The sequence below is a fragment of the Salarias fasciatus genome, chromosome 23 (assembly GCF_902148845.1).
Source record: "Salarias fasciatus chromosome 23, fSalaFa1.1, whole genome shotgun sequence".
NCBI classification, from domain to species: Eukaryota; Metazoa; Chordata; class Actinopteri; order Blenniiformes; family Blenniidae; genus Salarias; species Salarias fasciatus.
In genome coordinates this window covers 3,159,667-3,183,365 of record NC_043766.1, presented here as the reverse complement: position 1 = coordinate 3,183,365, position 23,699 = coordinate 3,159,667, and the positions used below count along the sequence as shown (strand labels likewise).

The window sequence follows — 23,699 nt, the reverse complement described above, 5'->3', positions numbered from 1 at the left end:
TTTTCTTACCCCTTTTTTTTTGCCTCTTTTGCTTCATGTGCAGGGCTTTTGTGTATCTGAGCAATCTGCTGTACCCGGTTCCCCTCGTGCACCGTGTGGCCATCGTCAGTGAGAAGGGAGAAGTGAAGGGCTTCCTCCGCGTGGCGGTGCAGGCGATATCAGGTAAGGCTCCAGTCCTCACTGCCGCTGAGCTCAGGTGTCTGGCAGGACAAGCTGTGTGTGACTTCTGGAGGGAGTGAAGTGAAGGTGCCTTGTGTTTCCCTCCAGCCGATGAGGAAGCGCCCGACTACGGCTCGGGAGTGAGGCAGTCAGGAACCGCCAAAATCTCTTTTGAGGATCAGCAGTACGAAAAGGTAGAGAAGGGGAAACCGTAGCGATTCGCTTTATAAAAGTTCTCATGCTGTACATGCGTCCCTGCTCACGGCCGTGTGTGGCGTTTCTTCCTTGCGCAGTTCCAGTCGGAGTCCTGCTCTGTGGGACTGTCCCGCACAGGGATCTCTCAGGAGGAGCTTCGCATTGTGGAGGGAGAAGGCCAGAATGCAGAAATGGGGCCGTCAGCCGACGAAGTCAACAACAACACATGTACGGCTAGCGTGTTTTTTGACAGAATGGACTGGTGTGTGTGTGTGTGTGTGTGTGTGTGTTTTCCATCAAATGCACGCTAAACATGGACACAAACATGTCGACTGGTGGTGTGAATGAATGAAACAAAAATTGTGAAGAGCCTTTGGGCTGTAGATGAACGTTATGTGAGGAGTTGTCTCCATTCAGGACGTCCAGAGTCCAGAAATAACCCAAACACACGACGCGTTTTAGGTTTGTGTAGAGAAGGATTCTGAGGGACTGATCCTGGAGCTACCCTGCATCTGTCCTCATGTTAAGCTAAACTTTAACCCTGGTTTGTGAAAACTCGGGCTGCAGAGCTGAAAGGCAAGTGTCAGCATGTGTGTGTTCTTCGTCATTCATCCTGCCTGCAGCCGGCGGAGAGGAGCAGGAGGCCCCGCTGAAGGCCGGCCTGGAGGGCGCATTGGAAGCGACCCTGGAGCACCTGAAGATCGGGAATATCTTCACCTTCAGGGTGACGGTGCTGCAGGCTTCCAGCATATCTGCAGAATACGCTGATATCTTCTGCCAGTTCAAGTCAGTAGTTCATCAAAACACTGCCATTGCATATTTAAGTGATCGCACTTTGTACCATGAGCTTTGACTGTTTGCTGAATTTCTGTGTTTTCAGTTTCATTCACCGGCACGATGAAGCCTTTTCCACCGAGCCTCTTAAAAACACCGGCCGCGGCCCACCTCTCGGCTTCTACCACGTCCAGAATGTAAGAAAAATTAACACAAAACATGCACATTGATGTGTTTGTGTCTGTTTTAACGTCACGGCATGCCTCAAACATCCGTGTGTTCATTCCTGCAGATTGCTGTCGAAGTGACCAAGTCCTTCGTGGACTACATCAAGACTCAGCCGATCGTGTTTGAGGTGTTCGGACATTATCAGAAACAGCCTTTCCTTCCACTCTGTAAAGACGTCATGAGGTAGCTTGAGTGGTTATTTAGTGAGACTGTAATAATTGTGAGTGTTCTGTCCACACGGACTGACAGTGGTTTGTGTTTTCACGTCTGCAGCCCGCTTCGCCCCTGCAGAAGACAGTTCCCCCGAGTGATGCCTCTGTCCAAGCCAGGTAGGTCCACTCCGGCCTGGAGCCGCGTGCTTGAATTTCCACCGTTTATGTTTCGTAGAATCGTCGTTGCTCTCAGCATTGTCTGCTTGCAAGTGGTGTCATCTGAGCTTCATGTTGTTGGGTGTAAGCAGTGGAGTCTGACACGTCGCCGGACCGGGAGAAATCACTGGAGCTGATCCGATACCTGGTCCCAGACGTGTTCAATGGGGCGCTGGTGGACTCGCTGTCAGGCCATGCTCTGTCTGCTGCTGGCTTGGCTGCTTCCTTCCTGCTGGAAGTAAACGAGCGAGCGCAGCTGCCAGCTCCACCCACCTCTATTTGTTCAGTTATTAAAGCACAGAAGCCGGGTTGGTTATTGATGTCAGATCCAAGAGAATCCTGTTCCTGAAAACCTTTTTTATATCAAGTGTCTGTCTGTAGGAAATATTCCAATTTAGCTCATATTTATATTGTTTTATAAAGCACACACTGTGCTGAAATTTCACTAAATCAATGATTATTATTGTCACGAAACAGTGTTTTTATTAAGAAAATTCTTGTCTGTAATTTAGATCACAGTCACAGATTACTGATGTGGCCAAACTGCGCATCACTTATATAAAAAGGGTGTTTTTGTGCGTCAGGATTCTCTGGTTGGATTGGCTGTCTGGTGTACTGTGTTTGGACTGTTGACCTACGTGGTGCCTTCTCCTTGCAGTTCCCTCTTTGAGCTCTTCCTGAACTGGATCCCAGTGCCTTTTTTAAACAATAGCCAAGCTCAATAGGAGTTAGGAGCATTAGCGATTATAGCACTGCAAGTTTCTATGATATACTGGAGAGGGATTTGTATGTTCCAGCAGTGGAAGAATCATAGTCGTCAGCCCAAAAAGATTTTTAAAATCACCTCTGATAAACACAGATAATGATATCTTTAACCCGATCGTCTAAGCATTCCACCCAAAAACTTTTTAAAGAAATTTTTAAAAGGAATTTTTAAGAAAAATAATTAAAACATGAAAACAGTTCTTGAAAAGTTGACTATTTCAATATTTTAATGGTTTTAATACCCAAATAGAGTATATTATGTTGGACCACTGCACTGTGAATCAGTTCACACAACGATTTACTCAACAATACGTTTCATTATGAAACACGCTATAGGTCTTGAACATAAGACACTCCTGTGTGTTTTCTACTTCTGGTTGTTCTTGGGCCAAATTCCAGAGCTGCATGTGAATGATTTTTAATACACGTCCTCAGGATTTCCTCTGGAGATCTATTTTGAAGTGAAGCTCTGCTGTTGATCCCTTCTTGCTCTGCATGTTATACCATTTCTACAAAGCTCTAAAGGAGAATAGTGCGTCAGCGGTCAGCCACTGTCTGTTGGAACACGCAGCTGACTCACTGCGAGATGAACAGGTGGATTTAAGCTTGTTATTTGTTTTGCTGAAGGAGCTTATTCCACAGCACTGGGTGGTTTCCTCTGCGTCCCCACAACACTGATTTCCTTTTACTTCCCTTCCTTTGTAGGCTTGGTAGCTGTTCTCACCTGTCCGCTGTTAGCCGCCTAGTCTGCTCCGCTCCGTTCCTCCAGTTCGTGTCTTCTTGTGTGAAATCCCCCGTAATCGATTGTTTTTGTTACAGTTCCTGCCACCAAGCTGACCGCCGTCACTCGTCCGCAGGCAGGACCCTGCCACTGCAAATACGATCTCATGGTTTTCTTTGAGATCTGTGAGCTGGAGGCCAACGGAGAGTGAGTATCTCCTGGAGTCTCGGCAGGCGTAGGAGCTGTTTCGAACAAAACGTCGAAAACTTCAGAACTCTGACGTGTGAATGGGAAGCAGCTGAGCAGGTCAGCGAGGCTCACTGTTCTCTGTGTCGTCCCAGTTACATCCCTGCCGTGGTGGACCACAGAGGAGGGATGCCGTGCCACGGCACATTCCTGCTGCACCAGGTAGCTCTGTCCCACCGTGAGTGTGTGAGTGTGTGTGTGTGTGTGTCATCAGCATCAGAGCTTCAGTGGTGTGTCTTCTGTTTTCCTCCACAGGGCCTCCAGAGGAGAATCACTGTTACCATTGTACATGAGTCTGTGGATGATCTGGAGTGGAAGGAGGTCCGTGAGCTCGTTGTCGGTGAGTTCACGTTATATGTGGATTTATTTGAAGAGATGGACATATGTGATTTTTAGTTGTTTTCCCGAAAGAGAAGAAGAAAGATTCCTGTGATAGAAAATAGAAAGTAATTAATAAATCGTGCTATAACAACATGTTGAAATAATACACAATATTCTGTTACAGACATCCAAAGTTAACATTATGTTATCCCTGTTTTCTTTTGTTGCTTTTTCCTATATGGCTTCTTCATTAAAATGTGAATAATATCTGTATATACTAGTATTTTTAATTTATTTGTACTATTCATGTATTCATTTACATAGTTTCATAAACAGTAGCCATGTGATAAAACCATGAAACATTGATGTAAATACAAGAAAAATGATAAACTATATTTAATTTGACTGTTTCAGCGTCCAGTGTCAACGACTGAGCGCTCTGCTGGTTCTTTTCACAGGACGGCTGCGTAACACCCCGGAGGCTGACGAGACCATCATCGACCCCAATATTCTGTCTCTGAACATCCTGTCTGCTGGCTATGTCCGGCCCATGCCGGACGACAGGTACATGCTGCTGCTGACTTTTCACGCAGATTCATGCGTTTTATATTCCACGAGCTGGTGAATGATGCTGCAGCTTGGCTCAACTGAAGACGAAAAAACACTGTGATATTTTTGTTAGGTACAAAGTGCAATTTGTTAATGCTGCGGCATGCACTGCACTGCAACCCGGCACATGGAAACTGCATGGCATTAAGGTACCAGCAGAGCAAAACCGGCATAGCAGAAGAGTGACAGGATGTTCGTTGGTGTTATTATGAGGTCTGCATGAGTCCATTTTCCTCTATATAGCTACAGGAGGTAACCGACTAGTTTCCTGAACATATTTAAGTGAAATCTTGTACATGAGTATAGTCACGTGACCATGCTGGCTGCGCGACCCTCCTGGTGTTAGTCTGTGCTCTGGTTTGTCTTCATTGCACCTATATGTTGCATCTCGCCGTGTTTGTCGCCTCTGATTTAACCGCTCTATATCTCACCTCATGGGCTCATCTACTAACCCCAGTGATGGATTATAGTCGTCGTGTTCCACTGTCTTTAAAGAGTGTCTCACTGTGCAAACCTACAAGAAACACGATGCATGTCTTTGTAGGTCATCCAGTAGCATGTACAGTACATAAAAACACTGTAAGTCTCATTGGACATATATTTCTATTTACGAAAAGGACCCACATGATGAGTGTTTCGTGTGATTGCAGATGAATGACGTTATCAGCGTCACACTCATGACAGTTTTATTCAAGTTGCAGAAAACCTGATGTTCCAAAAACATACGACAGATGACTGCTACACAGTTCAGTAAAACACATCTATATCCAGCATGAGGTTTCAGTAAAACCTTGTGGAAGTGAGGTTAATATATAAACATCCTTCATATTTCTTTATTTCTTCTCTCAACATGTAAACTCTCTGACTACTAACCCGGTACTTTAGGGTGGCACAGTCTCCCTCAGTAGCAGCATGTTGTGTGTTAAATGAATAAACATCAGTTTGGACTTTATGTTAATGTTCTGATGATATTATGACTTCAGTCATTATTATGATATTACATAATAATGACTTATATCATTATTCCTGTGATATTAATGAGAATTGCTAAGTGTTATTTGCTAATCAACATCTGATTTTGTGATTCCTGATTTCTTTGGGTTTTTTTTTTTTTTTGGTTCGTTGCATGATAACCCCTCTGCTTCCTCAGCCACTTTCCAAAAAGTGTAAGAATCTCCAACAACACCATTACCCAGGCTTGGTTTTACCACATTTCAGTCTAAAACGTCCAGACCCTGAACTAACCCACCCCCTGGATTTTGGCGGTTTGAACCCTAAAAGTTTGACGTATAATGTTTTTCTTTAGTGGCTCAGAATGTTGTTCGGAAGGCTCAACACGCCGTCAGGCTGTGGTGCAGCATGACTTCTGCTCAGGCTTGCAGAAACTAACACTGAAGTATAAATGGATGGTGATTCTTTTCTCCCTCCGGTGCACTAACAGAATGTTGTTTTTTTTGTTTTTTTGTCGTTGCTTTTGCAGACAGTTTCTTGATTCGGACATGCCTAGGTATATAATTTGCTTCTCTTATCACACTCCTCAGTTCCATAAGCCCCTCATCTTCTGAATGCCCCGGACACCCTGTCTCTTCAGCGGTTCACTTTCCCCTCTTCTGTCACTCCTGTCATCACTGCCAGCTCTTCATGTCCTGTTGCTTTCCGTCCCTCACGAGGCGTGAGGGGTGTGGTTGTGCATGTCCCCCGGCCTCCTTGCTGTGCTGGATGTATGTTTGAGCTGTGATCACGCTGCGGCTGGATGCCAGACAGGGTCTGCATGGCTCTGCTTTGCTACGGGCCGTCCGCCGTCGGTGGCGTCTCTGCTGGAGGTGTCGCGGGGCCAGTTTCAAACTCTTCACTTTAATTTCAGCTCGTTTGGACGCTGATTACAGCTGATTACGGTGTTTTTTTTTTTTTTTAACTATGTATTTGTCTTCTTTTAAAAATAAATTCAGCAACATAGGAGTAAACTGAAAGATTTCACTGCGAGGGAGAGTTTACAAGTTGCCACTAGAGGGCGGAAGCAATCCATTAAAAATCATTGGAAACAAAGGCAAAGAGATGCAGCCTGTCCTGAGCAAGACAAAAGCAGAAACACTGTTTTTCTGCCTCTGTCTTTCCACTCCTTTATTTTGCGGACGGCTCCAGTGAAGCAATATTTTGAATCCATGGATATGATTCTGTTAGTTACCTCTAATCCCGGGAGACACTGTGTTTCCCATCACAGCAACAGCTTATTACCAGGAACACCAGTCACCCGCTGTTACACAAGGCTCTGTAATATGGATCACATCATTTACAGTACCCGCTCTGGCACCGTAATCAAATGCAGCTATTAAAATGTAATCCAGTGAACCATTACCTCACCAGTAGCACTTTTCCTTAGAATCGCTGCAACGTTGTGAAGATTTTTCAGATCTCGCTTCTACCTCTGCAGCTCGCTGCCAAACACCAGGAACAATCGGCGCCTCTCATGTTCTGCCAGCAGCATGACTTCAATGCTGGCTCTCACGTTTTTAGGAGGTAGTAAAACGCTAAGAAGCACATGTTAGTGCAGCGCGAAGAGGAAATTGCCTCCTCGTAGTGAAAGTGAAGGAGAATCTTACTACTGGGGGAAAGATGTGTGCGAGTCTGCCGTGTGAATTTCTATGCGCACGTTAATGAACTTGCTAATTGCTTGAAAGGAAAGACCACTTTAATGCGCGGCGTTGATCGGTCGCTGCAGCGTGTGCACAGTGCTTCGCTGTTTGCTTTCTTTCTTCTGGGCAACACATCTTTCACTTTCTCACAAGGTCAGCTCAGTACAAGGCCGGTGGGCCCAACATCTGAAATGCATGAAGCGTACGCTCAGCCTGTACTTCTGGCTTGCAGATATGTTAGTTTTCTTTTACAATTCTTGCTTGGATGATCTTTTTTCAGATTTTAAGGCAGCACCGGGCCGCAAGCCAGAATAATAACTGTGTTGCTGTATGATTATTTCCCCAACAGGGAAATGGGGGTGGGCGGTGGGGGGAACCGTGTATATTAACGTATGGAGTGAATCACTGGTGTAAAAGAAAGCAGCATTGTTTTTGCTTGAGGAATGGTTGGTTTGACCTTTCCCGGTGGTTAGGCAGGAAGACAGATCGCATCAAGTAGATGAGCAGCGTTTCACAATGCTCTCTGCGGTGTTTACTCAGCCAGAGATCAGCGTGAAAAAAGGACAAACACCATCCCAGCCACACAAGCGCACAACCGCAGCATACTTCTTGACTCTCACTTTCTATTCTTTTGCCGATTTCTTCTTTCTCACAGCATTTCCCTGGGAGTTGACCATAGGTATTTCACTGCCCTGTCCCTCATTTTTATCTGGCTGTTCCTCATCTCTCCCTTCCTTCATTTTTGTCTGTACTGATGGCCATCTCAGCTCTCTATGCTTTTCTGTGGTGTTTAAGCATAGCATCAACTCAGTCCGCCTGTTGCATGCAAAACAAGTGCTTTTGTTTTTGTCTAAATTAAATATTGAAATATCTAGATATTAAACAACGCAAATGACTGAAGTGTTTACAGATGTCATATAGTGCTGGTCAGCAGTGTTGGGTCAGGTGGCCTTTAAATAAAAAATTTTCACAAATGTTAATGAACCAGTTTGATAGGAGATTATTAGACAAAATATTCTAAAACAAATATTTATACCCTGTCATTTGATTTTGTCTAAGAATCTAGTGTCAGAATAATCAGGTGGGTTGACTGTAGAAAAAGATTCTGATTGTTTCCAAAGACAACAACGTAATCAGCAAGACTCTGAAATTAAGTTTGAAACTTTTTTGTTTTTTAAATGTTTTCATCAAGTTCCACAGCCATCAAAGTGTTTATATACTCACAGATACCAAATCTATAGCAAGTTTGCCACTGTGGGGAAACGTCACAATATTTCACTGTGGAAAACTGTCATTGCTGCCAAATGGCCATATTTAGATAGTTGTTACAATCAGTTTGTGCTTCTTTTTTTTTTATTAAACAAAGAAATTTTATTAAATTAGATATGTTGATTAAACAGATTATTTTATTTACTTCTATCAATGGACTCTATGCACAACTCAACCACTTCCTGAACTTCAGGAGGCTCCTTGTTTCCTGTCTTTCGTGATAGGATGAGCTGATTAATGCAGGTGTGTCTGACCTCTGTAACCACAACAGTGATGGTCAGACACACCTGGATTAATCAGCTCGTCCTATCATGAAAGACAGGAAACAAGGAGCCTCCTGAAGTTCAGGAAGTGGTTGAGTTGTGCATAGAGTCCTTGTATGCCATTGCTACTGACCATCACTGTATGTTTTTACCTTCTGAAATGAATTTTTTGTGCACTGTTCTGATGGATTTAGCTCGGTCTTTTTGTTTGAAGGATAGGCTTTAGCATGGATGTATCTCCACACAGCCTAGTTGTTTTTGGTGGAATAACCCAAATTCTGACACCTGATCTGGTTTTTCGCCTTTTCTTTGCTTCCTTCGGTCAACCTCAGGACTTTCTACCGCTTTGAGGCAGCTTGGGACAGCTCCATGCACAACTCCCTGCTCCTCAATCGAGTGACTCCATACGGGGAGAAGATCTACTTGACCCTTTCGGCATACCTGGATGTGCGACACACTTCTTCAATGCATGCCATGCAGAAATAGCTCTCATGCACCAAAGGTGGCCTGGCAACACCAGGAGAGTGTCTAAAACCGGTCCTCTTCCTTCACTTTCAGATGGAGAGTTGCACGCAGCCTGCAGTCATAACCAAAGACATCTGCATGGTGTTTTACTCCAGAGACACAAAGCTCTCAGCGTCCCGGTCAATCCGCAACCTGTTCGGCACAGGGAGCTTCAGAGCGGCCGATGGGTGAGCCTTCTAGTCCTGACGTTCTCCTTCGCAGTTCGAGGCTTACAGTATGATGAAGAACCCTCTCCTCCTGGTCTTCTTGTAGAAACCGTGTGACCGGAGTCTATGAAGTCACTTTGTGTAACCCGGCAGACGCGGGAAGCCCAGGTAGCTGTCGTTAAGAGTGCCGTGACGTTCACGTTTGCAGCACTAATGACCTGACCTTGTCCTGCGCCAGGCATGCAGAGAAGGCGCAGACGGGTGCTGGACACCTCTGTGGCTTACGTCCGTGGCGAGGAAAACCTGGCCGGGTGGAGGCCCCGCAGTGACAGCCTCATCTTAGACCACCAGTGGGAGCTGGAGAAACTCAGCCTCCTCCAGGATGTAAGAGCCGCTTGTCTCTTCAGGTTTCTTCTAATAATCCAGTGGAAACCAGACACTAACTTATCAACCGTTTCTATAAGCTGCATTCTGACAGGCTGTTCAGTCCGAGTCCAGAAACACGCTCTGCTGTCTGGGACTGATGTTTCTCTTTCTGGTCTCTCAGGTGGAGAAGACCAAGCATTACCTCCTGCTGAGGGAGAAGCTGGAGTCCACCCTACTGCTGGGGCAGGAGGCTCTTCAGTCCTGTGTCCCTGAGGAGCTGAACGAGTCTCCTCAACCCTCTGAGGTCGAGCAGGAGCTCAGCTCCACAAATGAAATCACCACTGAGAGGCAGAGGGAGCTCGCCGCCAAGGTTCGCCTGCGTGACTCTGTGCACTTGCCGTGTTGGATTTGTACAGGTTTTACATCCAGGGGACAGCTTCCGTGTCAGACGATCGTGGTCCATACAGTGCTCTTTCACGTGAGATAAGTTTATCAGCAAGGATCTGAAGCCGTCTCCTTTCCCCCACAGTGTTTGCGACTCCTCCTTCACTCTTTCAATAGAGAATACAGCCATGTGTGTGTCAGCGCCAGCGAAAGCAAGGTAGCACACGGTCCACAACGCCATCATTTAAAAAACAAATCGTATCGCTTGTCATTTCCTCAGTGTTTACCCAGAATACACTGCGTTGTTTCCAGATCTCCGAGATGTCTGTCACAACGCTGAGAGACTCACCTTCAATCTGTGCTCTTAACACAATCACACCCTCGTCAACATGCCCCTCGCTGGTTGAGGGTTGCTATAGCAACGCTGAGCTCAGGTCAGTCCTAAACTAATACTGTGTGTGTGTGTGTGTGTGTGTGTATCATTATGTGTGTATATTGAAATCTGTGCTTGTTTAATGTCTGTTTTAACATTCTGAAGTTTTCCCAAGTCCACTTTGAGCAGTCGACAATCTGAGTAAAGTCAGAATGAGAAAAATGGTTGTAAAAAGATTGGTCACTAGCTTCATTTCTCAGCATTGCTTTCTTGTCTCAATTAGATGTGTGTGTGTTTATGTTTTGGACGTTGGTTAAAATTCAACAACACAAATAGCATTGACGCTCAGGGCTGACTGAGCATAGAGCAGTGAAGAAGAAAAAAAAGTTTGTTTTTTGTCCCTTGTCGCCAACATTGACCTGAAAAGAAATAAGATCGAATAGAATTAAAACTTAATGAAGGGGTGTCAAACATGTGGCCCGGGGGCTGAAACCAGGTCACCAGAGGTTTCAGTCTGGCCCATGAAAAGACCTTGCAAGGTGTGAAATTGACTGGTATTTTTCCATAAAAGCAACAGCTGTTTCCAATGTATTTATTGGGGATAGCAGCGTTTCTGTAAAATAACACCGAGACCCGAGCTGATAGATGCGAGTGGCGGTGGTGAAATCTGGCTACGCTATTTACAATGTAGCATCAAAACTGCATGACGAGGGTGGAGTAGTTCATAAATGCTGAATGCTGCAAAATGTCATGAATGGAGGACTCTGTTTTTGGAGATTTCATTCTGTCGTGTTCGAGGAGGCATTGTCAAAAAGCACGGTCTGATTTAAAGTCTTGAACAATAACTTAATGGCTCAAACAAAGGAAATGGGCAACTTTCCAATCATCAACCCAAATATAAAGAGTTTAGTTGTTCCAAATGCTAAAAGCCTCTTTTTTTTCCCTCTTTCCTCCACAGACCACCTATGCCTCGTTCTCGAGCCATCAGCCCAAATCCAGACACACCGCAGGACGCCGAGGCCAAGAAGTCCATCAACGGTGCGCCTGAGACCAAACCACGGACTCGCAAGTTTGTCCCCGACATCCAGGAGATCAGAGTTAGGTAAGTCTCGCCGAATCCCTCCACAGAGTGCGTTCCCTTTGAGAATGTGTGGCCATGCCTCACCTGTTGTTTGACGCCTCGCAGCCCCATCGTGTCAAAGAAGGGTTACATACATTTCTTGGAGCCGCACACCAACGGCTGGGTGAAGCGCTTCGTCGTCGTGCGGCGGCCGTACGTCTACATCTACAACACGGAAAGAGACGCGGTGGAGCGGGCGATCCTCAACCTGTCCTCTGCTCAGGTGGAGTACAGCGAGGACCAGCAAGCCATGCTCAAGGTAGGCCACCAGCCGAACCTCGGGTTGTCGGGGGTAGAAAGACACGGAGCGGGTCTTAACCGGCTCTCTCCTGACAGACGCCCAACACGTTCGCCGTGTGCACGGAGCACCGTGGGATCCTGCTTCAGGCCGCCAACGACAAAGAGATGCACGACTGGCTCTATGCCTTCAATCCTCTCCTCGCTGGAACAATCAGGTCGGTCTTCTTTCTGGCAAAGAAAAAAAAAAAAAGGCACTTTCACACAAATGAGTGGAACCGAAGTGTTTTTTATTTAACACACATCTTCTCACCGCACAGGTCAAAGCTGTCGAGAAGACGAGCTGGACAGATGAGGATCTGAAACAAGACTCTGAGCAGATCTCACCAGAGAGAGCAAAAACTAAGGTGTACATAGATCTTTGTGCTGAGCCCCGCTCCCCACTACCACAGTCCCCAACAACCATCTACCCCCCACCCCCACCCCACCCCACCCCCACCCCGCTCCCCTCCCTATGTTCTCAGTTTCTCACTTAGTGTCCTCAGCAGCTAAAGCGCCCAGTTTATGTCAGGTCTTTTTGCAGCGTTGTGAGTCTCATAGTCTGAAGAAGCCTCTTCAGGAATCTGTCTCTGTGCTGTGCCGGAGCTCATTCATAGCAGGACGACTGGAGGAAGGGGAGGGAGTAGCAACAGTTTTCTTATTTCAGATTACATGCGTAATGGTAATGTACTGTAGTTATTATTGTCAGTGACACATCGAGCCTTATACATTTATTCCTTAAGAGTTGCTAAGACATGTATCTTCACTGAGGATCACAGTGTAACATTTGCATCGGTTAAAAAAAGAAAACTCCGCAGCTGTATAATGATGTGTAGAAACCGGTTTGCGTATGACGTGCAAGAAGAAAACACACGCTGAAGATTTAAAAATGACAGTTGAGCGACTGCCTTTAGGAAAATCCTCTACTTTCTGGTCCATGCGTTCCGACATCGAGTAAGAAACTTTAGCACACTGCCTGGCTAGGCACGAGCATCACCCAGGACTGCATTTCATTAAGCCCGTGTTGTTTCAGCACTCAGAGTATCTCCATGTACATGATCGGTAATCCAATGTCATAACACTTAATCTCATTATCTACCTGAATTTTATTTGTTTTCAAATGTGATATATTTAGATATTTAACAGCTTGACTATTTATTTCTGCATGTATTTATTTACAAAGACATTTATATTTCTAAAGTAGTAGTACAGTGCAATTTCTGCACACCGCACTTTTTAATGAGTTCCTTAAATGTTTGAATATCACTACCCCCCCCCTCCCCCCCCCCACACGCAGTTATAACTCGACAGTAAAAACTGGTCATTTCCTTTCTTGCTGAAGATTACTTGAATAACACTATCACTTTTAAGACTAGATTAGTTCCTCCTGTGATCCGACTGATATGCATATGACAAAGTACGTTACTAAGCAGATAATATCGAGTGCTGCAGGAATGACTCCAGAAATTCAGGAAGTTTCCTTGTTTTGAACTTGAAGAGTCTTTGAACCATTTAGTCTTCAAAAACACAAACAAGACTCAAAAACCTTGATTGGTTCCATTTTGATCAAAACGATAAACGCTGGCTCGTAGAGACTTCTGGGATTTATTTACTTTTTCAACGTAGGAAATACTCCTGCAGAGGATGTTAACATGCTGATTCACATCACGAGCTGGAAAGTTGGGATACTGGACTCATGCAGCTGCGATGGTTTTCAGGCTGCGAATCACAGAAGTGGAAAACGTAAGTTACTGCAAGGCTGTTCAAAACAAACAGAAGAGTCCCGCTGACGCTTATTGACGGACAGCGGGGGAATCATCGTCGTCCCTGCAGCACTCCGTTTCTTTCCATGCTCAGCTGCACAAAGCTACCTTTGTTACTTCAAAGAGAACACGCTGCTCTTCACAGTGCAGAATAGGAAGCTGGTTTTTTTCTGAATGAAATGTAATATTGATTAAATACAGTGCCTCTCTCTTTTTAAGTCATACTGCACAGTATGCCTCTGCACCGGTTGCTTTGAAATGACGTCGGTCATGCTGCTAAAGTTCTGTCCTGGAAGTGTCCGCGGATCATATCATCACTGTCCTGCTTCTCGTCATCCTCGCTCTGCGTATCCAGACAAACGGCTTCCTTCACGCCGAATCTACTTCTGGAACGTGGCAGATCCGATGTCGTAAATTATGGGATTTCCACCCTGAAGACTGTCAGACACACGTCTGCCGGTGGCGTAGTGGTTAAATATCCCCAGTTCCAGCACTTTCTGTGCAGAGTTTGCATGTTCTCCCTGTCAATCTAGGGAAAAGTGTGCAACTCTAAAGTGCTGTTAAGGTGTGATTGTGAGTGTGTGTGATGTGTGTGACGTGTGTCCACGTGTTTGCCCTTTGATGGAAGGTGTACTCTGAATTCATTCATATCTCATTTAGGATAGTCTCAACCTAAAATAAATGGTATGATGGCGTTTGCAAGATGAAACCGGACTAACCGGCTAGTTTTGAACTCTTAATGAGGTACGAGCATATCTCATTGTGAAAAGATGGTAAATGCTCATGTTTTGGTTGATTTCGAACCCCTTCAGGTAGTCTTTGATGAAATAGCAAATGCACGTTGTCTTTTCTTGGATGATACACTAAAAAAAAAAAAAAAAAAAAAAAAAGTCAAACTTTCTGAGCAGCCACTGACAGATACAGTGTGTGACTTGTGTGAAGTGTGTGAGACATGCGTGCCTCAGGTCAGCCAGCCTGCAGAGCATGCTCACTGACAACTGTGACAGTCACTCAAACACCAGGCCCTGCACTGAAATCTGTAAGAATATGAAATATTCACAATCCATTCAATGTGTGTCTCTGAAGGGGATCGAACCGTGTTCCATGCGTGTTGGTTTTTAATGTAGTACGATTCTGCACCTTCCTTGAACAGTCAGCATATTTCCTGACTTGTTAAAATGTGTATTGAACCTTGAAGTGATCGAGTTGAAGCTTTTTACAACCTTATCATCAGATTCTCTCAAGAACGATTGTATGCATCTTATCCAGCCATAGCATCGTCTTCATCACCATCATCATCATCATCATCATATCGTCATCATGTCATAATTTAGAGGCTATCCAGCTCTGTGTCCTTTCTCTTCATCTTTAAACGTCATTACTGTCGAAAATATCTTTGTGTGTGTGTGTGTGTGTGTGTGTGTGTGTGTGTGTGTGTGTGTGTGTGTGTGTGTGTGTGTGACTGCTTCAGTCTGCTCTCTGTGTTTGGATTACTCCTCTAGTTTCTGTTGGGCCTTTTTAATGTGCATCACATTCGAGCCGACCAAAGTTTTGTTGGTGCGCTCACAAAAAGTTCACACTGAATGTAGATCAATGATTAAAGAAAATGCTTAACTAGTTGTCTTTAGAGTTCACATCCTGCTTCCTCACTGATTGTAGGTAGGTTATTATCAGGGAACCATGTGGAGGGAGGGAGGCGGGACGTAACCTTAATAATCTGCACACTCCCCCGTGTGGGAGGGATGATTGTTCACCTTTGCCCGTTTTTGCATTGCATTGCATCTTGTACAGAGTAATGCTGTAGGATTCCTTCCTGTCACGCTTCCTCTCTTATTTCAGTATCTACCTGTAAGTCATGATCTAGCAGTTTCCACAAAGTCTCCTTTTTCTAGTACCTGCTCTACGAAGGAACATTATTTACATTTTTGTGCTTCCACATCAGATTATTTCCTTATAACTGCTTTGCATTGTATATAAACATGATTGCTGTGAACAGTGTATTATAAAGTTGCACCCATTTACAAAACGTGAAATGGGCAGTAGTTCAGTCGGTGTCTCTGAGTGTTGGGAGTTAAGTGTCAGATGTTTGTGTACACTAAACACATTGTCATATATTAAATAAACATGGAAATTATGCAACACAAAGAAATGGACTCCTCTTGTTTTTTCCACACTACACTGCATTAGATTTTGTAAGTCTGGCCGAGCTCCTCATTATCATTAATATCAGTGTTAATGGCAAAGACACACTGAAGAAACCTGATGTATGTGTTTGTGACGCTTGTGTCTTAATATTTTATTTTATTCGTCTAACAAACATAAATACACAGTTTACTTTGAAACATAAATTAATTCTGAGTAATATTATGAAACAGACTTGTTTTTACTTCACTCATAATAATAGATTGTCAACAGAACAACAGTCCAGATTGCATTCAGTGAGCGAACAAACTATTTTACATGACAGTACAAGATAAAATAAAGACATAAAGAAAGAAAAATGTGACATCTTGTGCTCAGGAGTTTGAGACGGTGTCAATACATTCAGCACAAATCTAGTGCCAGAAGTTCTTATGAAAAGCACAAATCCAATTTTTTTCCAGTGTTTGCAACATTGAGTGCAAAACTTTGACATAAGGAATAAAATATTTTTCAGGTAAGTAGAACTGAATTTTACCATATTATTGAATAGGCCAAACAATGCATTCTCCCAAAAAAGGTCAAATGTGATTCATTGTTTCAGGGAATTCATTATAATTTCACATCAAGCAGGATATGTTTTATGAATAGATTAAATCAAATAACTCTTTATGGAGGAGTCAACCTTCTTTCCACACATATCATCCAATACGAAACTACACAATTTCAACTCTTCTTTTTTAAATCATTAGTTTGTTTAACAGTGTCCACATGTTCGAAATACAGTCCAAAGTACCAACCTCTTCTTGGAACAAGGCTCTATTAGATAGAGTGATTAGACACAGGTGTTTCTGTTGGGATTTGTAAACATCAAGCTTCTTTAGGCCTTTAAAGGCAGAATTACGACTGAGGGGATGGCCCCAAACACTCCAGCATATTATCCAGATACAGGACAATTAGGCCTTTCAACAAAATTTTCATATATAAATAAATCTCCGTCCTAAATAAGTGTTCTACCTACATTATATTGTTATGAAACGAACTTCCTTTAAAAACATATACAGGACGTCTTTGTTATTGCAAAAGCAGGTCGATAATTGATTAAAAGTATGCTTCTACATGATGAAACAGATGAGTGTCACAATGTAAACAGACCTGCCATGCGGCTCCCTGTCGGTTGCCATGTTTGTATGACATCTAGTTAACTCTGCAGATAGATCTTTATTGAAGCGGTTAAATATAATTCTAAGACCTTCTCTGAACTCAGATCTGTATTAATTACACGATCAATCCAGATGTTATATAATTTAACTGGATTACAGAAGAATTGTGGAGTTTGCTTCGCGGTATTTCTCTGAAAGTGGGGCTTTCCTGCGCGCCACCTGGGCACCGCATGGCAACCCGCGGCGGCAGGCACACACACATACACACATACACACACACGCACACGCACAGAGGAGAAGGGAGGCGGCTAGCAGATGATTTACACGCAGCACAGATAAATCTCTCCAGGACATCTTCTCTTCCCCTCACAAGGTCAGACGCGAAGCTGAGACGTCCAGTCTGCCGCGCGACACGGAGGCGCGCGGATGTGAGAAGCAGATGAACTGCTAGCTGTTATCTTGCTAGCGAAGCCAGAATTAGCCACGGTAGCTTTTAGCTTTGATAAATTGAAGTGAGTTTATTATAAACAGACTCTAGCAGGGATGTCGGGGGCAGGTTTGGGGTCCAGGGTGGTCCTCCAGGACTCAGAAATAAACTCAGGGACAGAAGAAAGCTGCCAGATACAGAGCCGAGCAGGAAGCTGTCAGTCCTGTTCAGACAGGACGTGGACTTGTGGACTGTGGACATGGAACCGTGTCAGAGGTTGTCTCTTCTGGAAACTAACTTCTGTCCCACATGGCTGTGAAGAGGTTCTAATTAAAGACACTTGTTCTGTGAAAGCCACACCAGATTCAGAATAGCTTTATCAGTCTGTAGTGACAAGCGTGCTCCGCCACAGGGGGCGCCCGAGAGCTCCACGGGGGTCATCTGGGAGATTTAGTTCAATTTCTGAGAGGAGGTCTTCCTGGGAATGAAGTCTGTCACTGAAACACACTTTAGAACTGATGGGAAGTTTAATGGAGAATGATATCTCAAATGTCACAGACGTGACTGCCGACAATTGTTGCTAAAACTAGTTGACTTATTCGAAAACAGGAGACATCAGTCATATTTTGAAAATGAAGCATCCTGTTGCAGTCTAGACCACCTGACCTGAGACCAAGTCAAGACCATCACGAGACAAGACCAGGACTCCAGGGGGCCAAGGCCAAGTCAAGAACAAACTTGAATGGACTGAGAACTAGTCAAGACCAAGACTTGTGCTGCGACCAAGTCGAGACCACGCCTACAGCACTCCAAAACAAGAACAAGACTTTCGGGGACCAAGACTTTCTAGGTGTTGAGACCAAGTCAAGACCTGATCGTCCCAATACCAAGATTTCATGTGACTGAGGCTGAAGACCAAGACCCTGAAAATGTGGTCTTGAGACCCAGACTGGTGTCCAGCACTACTGCTGCTACCAACATGTAGACTCTCCACTGGTCTTTTTTCCAGTCTGTCTTCATCATGGTCCGGGTGGTTGTGTATTGATAGACGTCACGTCCGGTTCAGGCCTAGTGGAAAAACCTCAGGATGCCTCTGGCGTAGAGCACAAAGCTTTTGACATATTCAGTATGTTTTACAACAAGGACTTATTTGAGATGGTGTTTCTGTTTATTGTAAATCCAGGAGACTCCATTACAATTGAGTTCTGAGAGCTGTCTCATTTTGCGATCCAGAAGCCCAAATGGCTGATAAACCTGCTGATATGACCCCAGGGAAAGGTCACACCTTCTCCAACCACATCTTTCACCACGACGCAGAAATGAATCTGGATAGGTGAGTGGGTTTGACTTTGCTTTAAGTGCTGTTAACTCAGCAGTGTTTTCAAATGAAAACTCAAAACAGTGGTTGTGTTTTTGGGGTCTGACTCTAACCACTGTTGTTGCGTAGACAGACCCCAAAATACTGTAAATGTTTTGCATTTTTACTTGAAAACCTTGTGTAAACTTGGCCTTATTTATTAAAATGTGTTCTATTTTTCCTCCACATATGGTGACATCCAGACAGTGTTGACACTGAGAGCAGATGGCCTCAGTGATTCATGGATAGAGAAGTGTCTTTGTTAAAGGCAACTGAATGAGATTCATATTTAATTCAACCATGCTTCCATTTGGGTGTTACTTTCACCTTGAAATGAGTCAGATTGGAAAATTAAAAATAAGCTGAAAATCCTTTTTCACGCTCAATTTTGTAAAAGCATGAATGAGCCACATGAGTTGCAGACTCCTGTCTTAAATTAATAACTTGTTAAAAAAAAAAAAAAAAAATCAATGCCTTTGTATTTTGTGTGATGAAGGATCTACATGGACTACAATGCTACGACCCCTTTGGAGCCTGAAGTGATCGAGGCCATCTCGGAGGCCCTCCAGGAAGCCTGGGGAAACCCGAGTAGTAACTACTTAGCCGGTGAGGAAGACTCACCTCCAAATGTCAATATTCAAAACAAAGAATCATCCGTCACGCTGCTGAAGTTTTGCTTTTCTGTGTTGTTTGACTGTAGGGGCAAAAGCCAAGGCCATCATCAACGAGTCCAGAGAGAACGTGGCAAGAATGATTGGCGGTAAAGCCGAGGACATCATTTTCACCTCAGGTGGAACAGAGGTAACTAAAATCCAAATCCTATGAGCTTTTTTTTTTTGTACAGAAGAGCATTTTCAAGCATGCAGAGGACTGTGAATCATAGCAAACAAGTCTCTCGTCAGGCCAACAACCTGGTGCTGCACACTGCCATGGAGCACTTCAGGAAGAGCCGCAGCTCTGCAAAAGGAGTGGAGGGAAGCCGCAACGGATACGACGGCCTGCCGCATATTATCACCTCGAATGTGGAACACGACTCTGTCAAACTTGTAGCTGAGCACCTTCAGAGCGAGGCCAAGGCAGGTATGACAGCGTCTGCTCTCTTGTTTTGGGAAATGCTTCAAGCTTCGTCGGTTCCTTAACATGCATTTGCTGCTCTAGATGTGACCTTTGTGCCCGTGTCGAAGGTCACGGGCCGCGTTGAGGTGGAGGACGTCGTAGCTGCGGTACAGTCCAACACTTGTCTTATCTCCATCATGCTGGCCAACAATGAAACCGGCGTGATAATGGTAGGAGAAAAGGTGTCTGTGAGCAGCTGTCTGCACGTGTTTGTGGCCCTCTCAGAAATGTTTGAAGTTCGAGGCTAAAGCTTTATTCTTCATTTCTTCTGTTTTTTAAATTCTGAAAATCATCTTGCATATTTGTTTATTTATTTATTTGTTTATTTACTTATTTACTGAATTACTTTCTGTTATATTTGCATGGCTTTTTGATTTTGCACCAAAGTGCTGGTTTCAGGTTTGTTGTTCAGAGGAGAGTTTACCACAACGTAAATCAAATTTGGGCAAGAAATCTTTTTTTCCTCTGTATCTAAAGATTGTAAATTAAGATCTGAGCAGCTCCAGAACAGTAATGTTGTCTTATTTGGAAACATACGTTGCTTTAAATAAAACACAGTTTGTTTTTTTTAATCCATTCATTCAGCTCAGATTAATAATAATAATTAAAAATCCAAATTTTTGGACCAAATCTATGATAAGGTCAGGACAAGCTTATATTTCTCTGAATGTGTCATCGAATAGGATGGTTTATTTTTTTTTTTTAAATGGGGTGTTTTTGTTTTTTGTATTTGCCTCTTTGTGCAGCTCAGTCAGTAGTTTGTCATTACGCTGACACATCCTCTTCCTCCAGCCGGTTCAGGAGATCTGCAGCAGAGTGAAATCTCTCAACAAGCAGCGTCAGCACGTGAGGATCCTCCTGCACACCGACGCTGCCCAGGCTCTGGGGAAAATCCCGGTGGACGTCGGCGAGCTGGGAGTGGATTACTTGACCATCGTGGGACACAAGGTCAACAAAGCTGTCGGGTCGGAACACGTTAAGAACGGCCGTCAAGAGAGATGAGCGTCGTCCAGAAGTTTCTGTTGCCGTTTCAGTTCTACGCCCCTCGCATCGGCGCTCTGTATGTGGACGGCCCGGGAACCAGGACGCCGCTGCACCCCATGCTGTTCGGAGGAGGTCAGGAGAGGAACTTCAGACCCGGGTAACGTCTGGCGTCGTGTGGGTGAAATGGTCTCAGCGCTTCAAACCTGGTTATACGTGTCCTGTCTTTACCGCAGCACTGAGAACACACCGATGATTGCTGGACTGGGAAAGGTGAGTTTCAGGCCTCATGTAGTTGATTTGAGCGCTACAGACACTTGAAGTGTTTCAGTGTGAAGCTGATGAAGCAACCATTGGGAGTTTCTTATAACAAATGGATTTTAGCAGTTCAGACACAAGATTTGCCAAATATAAATATATTTTTATTCACTTTGAATTGTTGGTTTAAGTAAAGTTTGTAACGTGGTGCAGTCCCCTGTCATACAGTTGCGTCACATGGTTTTCAAGACGTTGTTTTTTTAAACGAAAAATATTTAAGAAACGAAAACACAAACAGTGTGTTTTCACTGTCGTGCAAACAGGGCCTTCGATCCGGCTTTGCGATGAGGATGGTAAAGTTCACCAGACTCTTCATGCTGAGGAGGCGCTGTTTGCTTTGTGACTTGCTTATTATTTGTCATGCTGGAATCGCTGTAAACCGAAGCTATAAAAATACACACATGATCCACTATGGTTTCAAACCATGATTGTTTGGTAATAGGAAACTCAAAATACACAAGGGAACCACACAGTGTCCGTCGTACGAGCAGCAGCGGCAGTCGGAGCTGCAGAGATAAGGTTACTTTGGTTCATGTTGTTGCCGAACATCAGCAGGAATGGAAATTCGTCACATCAGGACTCCATTTTCCATCTGTCCAGTTTACGCAAACCTAATTTACTTTTCAGCTCAGCAACGTGTTTTCATCGGTAAAGTAGTTTTTTTCTGCTAGATTGAGAGTGAACTTCCTGGAAATCTTTGATTTCATCACTACTTAGACCAGTCCATCACGTTCCATTAAGACAAGCCGCTGTGGCTCGTTCACAGTGGCTGATATGACATTTTGTTTTTCGTCATAAAGTTTCATGTTGATGTGAGCGTCAGTTTGATCTGCCGATGTGCTTCTGAGCGTTTCTACATGCTGTCCTGTTGACATTTGACTGTCTGCGTCATTGTATAAAGAAAGTGCTTGTTTGAGCTGAAGTGCATGGTAACCTGTACAACAAGCCAGTTGTCTTCGTTACGTAGTTTGTTTGTTTGGATGCCAAGCAAGTGTTTTCTCATGATTGGTTTGTCGTGTCTGTTTTTAGGCTGCGAAGCTGGTGGCCTCCAATCTGTCAGCATATGAGAGTTGCATGCGAAGCACTAAACTGTATCTGGAAAATCGACTGCAGGTAAGTTTGATTCTCTTCAGGGAGTGTTTTCGCAAGGTGTGTTTGTATTTGTGGTTTGTCCCTGTGCCTGTTTGCTATCTTCACAGTAGATTGTTTACAGGAGCATCGTTATTCTTTCAACTAACCATCTGCTTCCTTTAGATTAATATCTTGAAGCATCCAGAATGGCATTTCCCATTCCAGAGACCAATTTAATCTTCATCTAGAGACAATAAAACGTCTGCAAGAACTGATCCACGCGTTACTATTTGGCTAAACTCCTTTTTACTGGAGGAAGAGCAGCTCATTGGTTGTGAAGGAACTCAGTTCCCTTCACAGCAGCGGTAACCATCTTCCACTGTAACATGAACTGTATCCACATGCTCTGTGACATCCAGGGGAGAAACATTCACGGGCTTCCATCAGAGCTGTCTGCTCGCTGGTGTGATTATCTCAGCTATTCTGTTGCTGCCTCTACGCTTTGTTAGTTCCTAAATCTGTTTGCCTCCAGTTTACTAATAAATCTGGGTTATAGGGAATCTTCTTTCCACTCACTGATGTAACTTCGGTTTAATGAGAGAGTCAGCCGTGCTGCTGGCTCACACGGTGCTGACAGCTGAGCTAATGTATCACCGCAGTAGTCCAGCTGTGTGCGCGTTAATAGAAATAGTGTCTACTGAGTGGTAATGTCACTGGTTTCCAACTCAGGTTTTTTTTCTTCTTTTCTTTCTTTTCTCTCACAACACGATGCATGTTTTGTATTTCAGACTGTGTTTAAAAACAGGATCCACTTCAACAGCCACTACCCCGGCTCCGATATCCTCCCCAACACATGCAACGTCTCCATCCTGGGCCGGACACTGCAAGGTGGCGTCACGGTTCATCTGTCTCCATGCTGCGTCCGTTTTGGTGCTGCCGCTCTGAATAGTGTCCTTTAACCCTGCACCCATGTTTGTTGGCGGCGGGTCGTGACCTGCACGGGGCCATTTGTAAAACTACAAAGGCCCTGAATGATTAATCTCTCTCTGTCCTGCTCTAGGCTGGAGGGTATTGTCCCACTGCAGGAAGCTGCTGGCCAGCGTCGGCGCCGCCTGCCACTCAGACAGTGGAAACAGGTACGAGAGCCACTCCCGGCGCTTGTTCCGCCCTTCGTGTGCACACAGTATCGCTCGGCGGTTACATAACTCGACTCCCTGCCCGCGCCGCCGCGCTGTGCTTGTCCGTCAGGCCTTCCCATATTCTCCTGAGCTGCGGCATTCCGTCCGAGGTGGCGGCCAACGCTCTGAGGCTGAGCGTGGGCAGGTGGACGACGGAGGCAGACGTGGACGCCGTGGTGGAGGACCTGAGGGAGACGGTGCAGCTGCTGGAGGAGATGAACTGACGGCCGTGCGGGTCAGATGGGGATGAGCAGAGCCAAGCACGCACCAGCTGTGTTTACGGTCGCATTAACTGATCATGTAAAATGGATGAAATTTTTCATATAAATAATAAAAAGGGGGAGAACTTGAAGTGACCTGGGGGGGTTGGTGGTGTTATGGAGAGATGAATGTGCTCAGCTTCCATGGCGTCATGTGAGCAGCTCATCAGCTAATTGGAGTCAGA

At 44.6% G+C, this 23,699-nt stretch overlaps 2 protein-coding genes across 16 annotated transcripts in view; both read left to right on the top strand.

The window, feature by feature from the left end:
* kif1aa (kinesin family member 1Aa) overlaps positions 1-12,154 on the top strand; it is a 41,465-nt gene extending 29,311 nt beyond the window's left edge. For 4 of the 14 annotated variants that reach the window (XM_030082832.1, XM_030082831.1, XM_030082833.1 and 1 more), the window contains 24 exons: positions 44-162; positions 268-353; positions 453-582; positions 978-1,140; positions 1,235-1,325; positions 1,421-1,539; positions 1,630-1,685; positions 3,309-3,417; positions 3,552-3,618; positions 3,712-3,796; positions 4,236-4,341; positions 5,867-5,893; positions 7,675-7,698; positions 8,884-8,998; positions 9,110-9,243; positions 9,329-9,390; positions 9,461-9,606; positions 9,770-9,958; positions 10,118-10,189; positions 10,285-10,406; positions 11,304-11,447; positions 11,532-11,724; positions 11,802-11,920; positions 12,023-12,154. In XM_030082832.1, the coding sequence (XP_029938692.1) occupies positions 44-162; positions 268-353; positions 453-582; positions 978-1,140; positions 1,235-1,325; positions 1,421-1,539; positions 1,630-1,685; positions 3,309-3,417; positions 3,552-3,618; positions 3,712-3,796; positions 4,236-4,341; positions 5,867-5,893; positions 7,675-7,698; positions 8,884-8,998; positions 9,110-9,243; positions 9,329-9,390; positions 9,461-9,606; positions 9,770-9,958; positions 10,118-10,189; positions 10,285-10,406; positions 11,304-11,447; positions 11,532-11,724; positions 11,802-11,920; positions 12,023-12,065 (2,521 nt within the window). In that variant the 3' untranslated portion in view covers positions 12,066-12,154. The remainder of the gene's footprint in view (positions 1-43; positions 163-267; positions 354-452; positions 583-977; positions 1,141-1,234; positions 1,326-1,420; positions 1,540-1,629; positions 1,686-3,308; positions 3,418-3,551; positions 3,619-3,711; positions 3,797-4,235; positions 4,342-5,866; positions 5,894-7,674; positions 7,699-8,883; positions 8,999-9,109; positions 9,244-9,328; positions 9,391-9,460; positions 9,607-9,769; positions 9,959-10,117; positions 10,190-10,284; positions 10,407-11,303; positions 11,448-11,531; positions 11,725-11,801; positions 11,921-12,022) is intronic. The other 10 variants (XM_030082837.1, XM_030082835.1, XM_030082828.1 and 7 more) reach the window with 4 other exon arrangements.
* A 4,898-nt stretch (positions 12,155-17,052) lies between these two features.
* On the top strand, positions 17,053-23,592 carry scly (selenocysteine lyase). Of its 2 annotated transcripts, none has more exons than XM_030082852.1 (13): positions 17,053-17,179; positions 18,467-18,566; positions 19,087-19,196; positions 19,291-19,391; positions 19,493-19,670; positions 19,749-19,876; positions 20,499-20,654; positions 20,741-20,847; positions 20,924-20,960; positions 22,035-22,118; positions 22,865-22,964; positions 23,137-23,212; positions 23,325-23,591. In XM_030082852.1, exons 2-13 carry the CDS (start codon positions 18,475-18,477, stop codon positions 23,476-23,478), a joined length of 1,323 nt encoding a protein of 440 aa, XP_029938712.1. In that variant the 5' UTR covers positions 17,053-17,179; positions 18,467-18,474; the 3' UTR covers positions 23,479-23,591. The 2 variants fall into 2 exon arrangements, with proteins under 2 accessions (XP_029938712.1, XP_029938713.1); XM_030082853.1 differs by having other exon boundaries at positions 17,121-17,179; positions 18,417-18,566; positions 23,325-23,592.
* Positions 23,593-23,699: the final 107 nt, after the last annotated feature.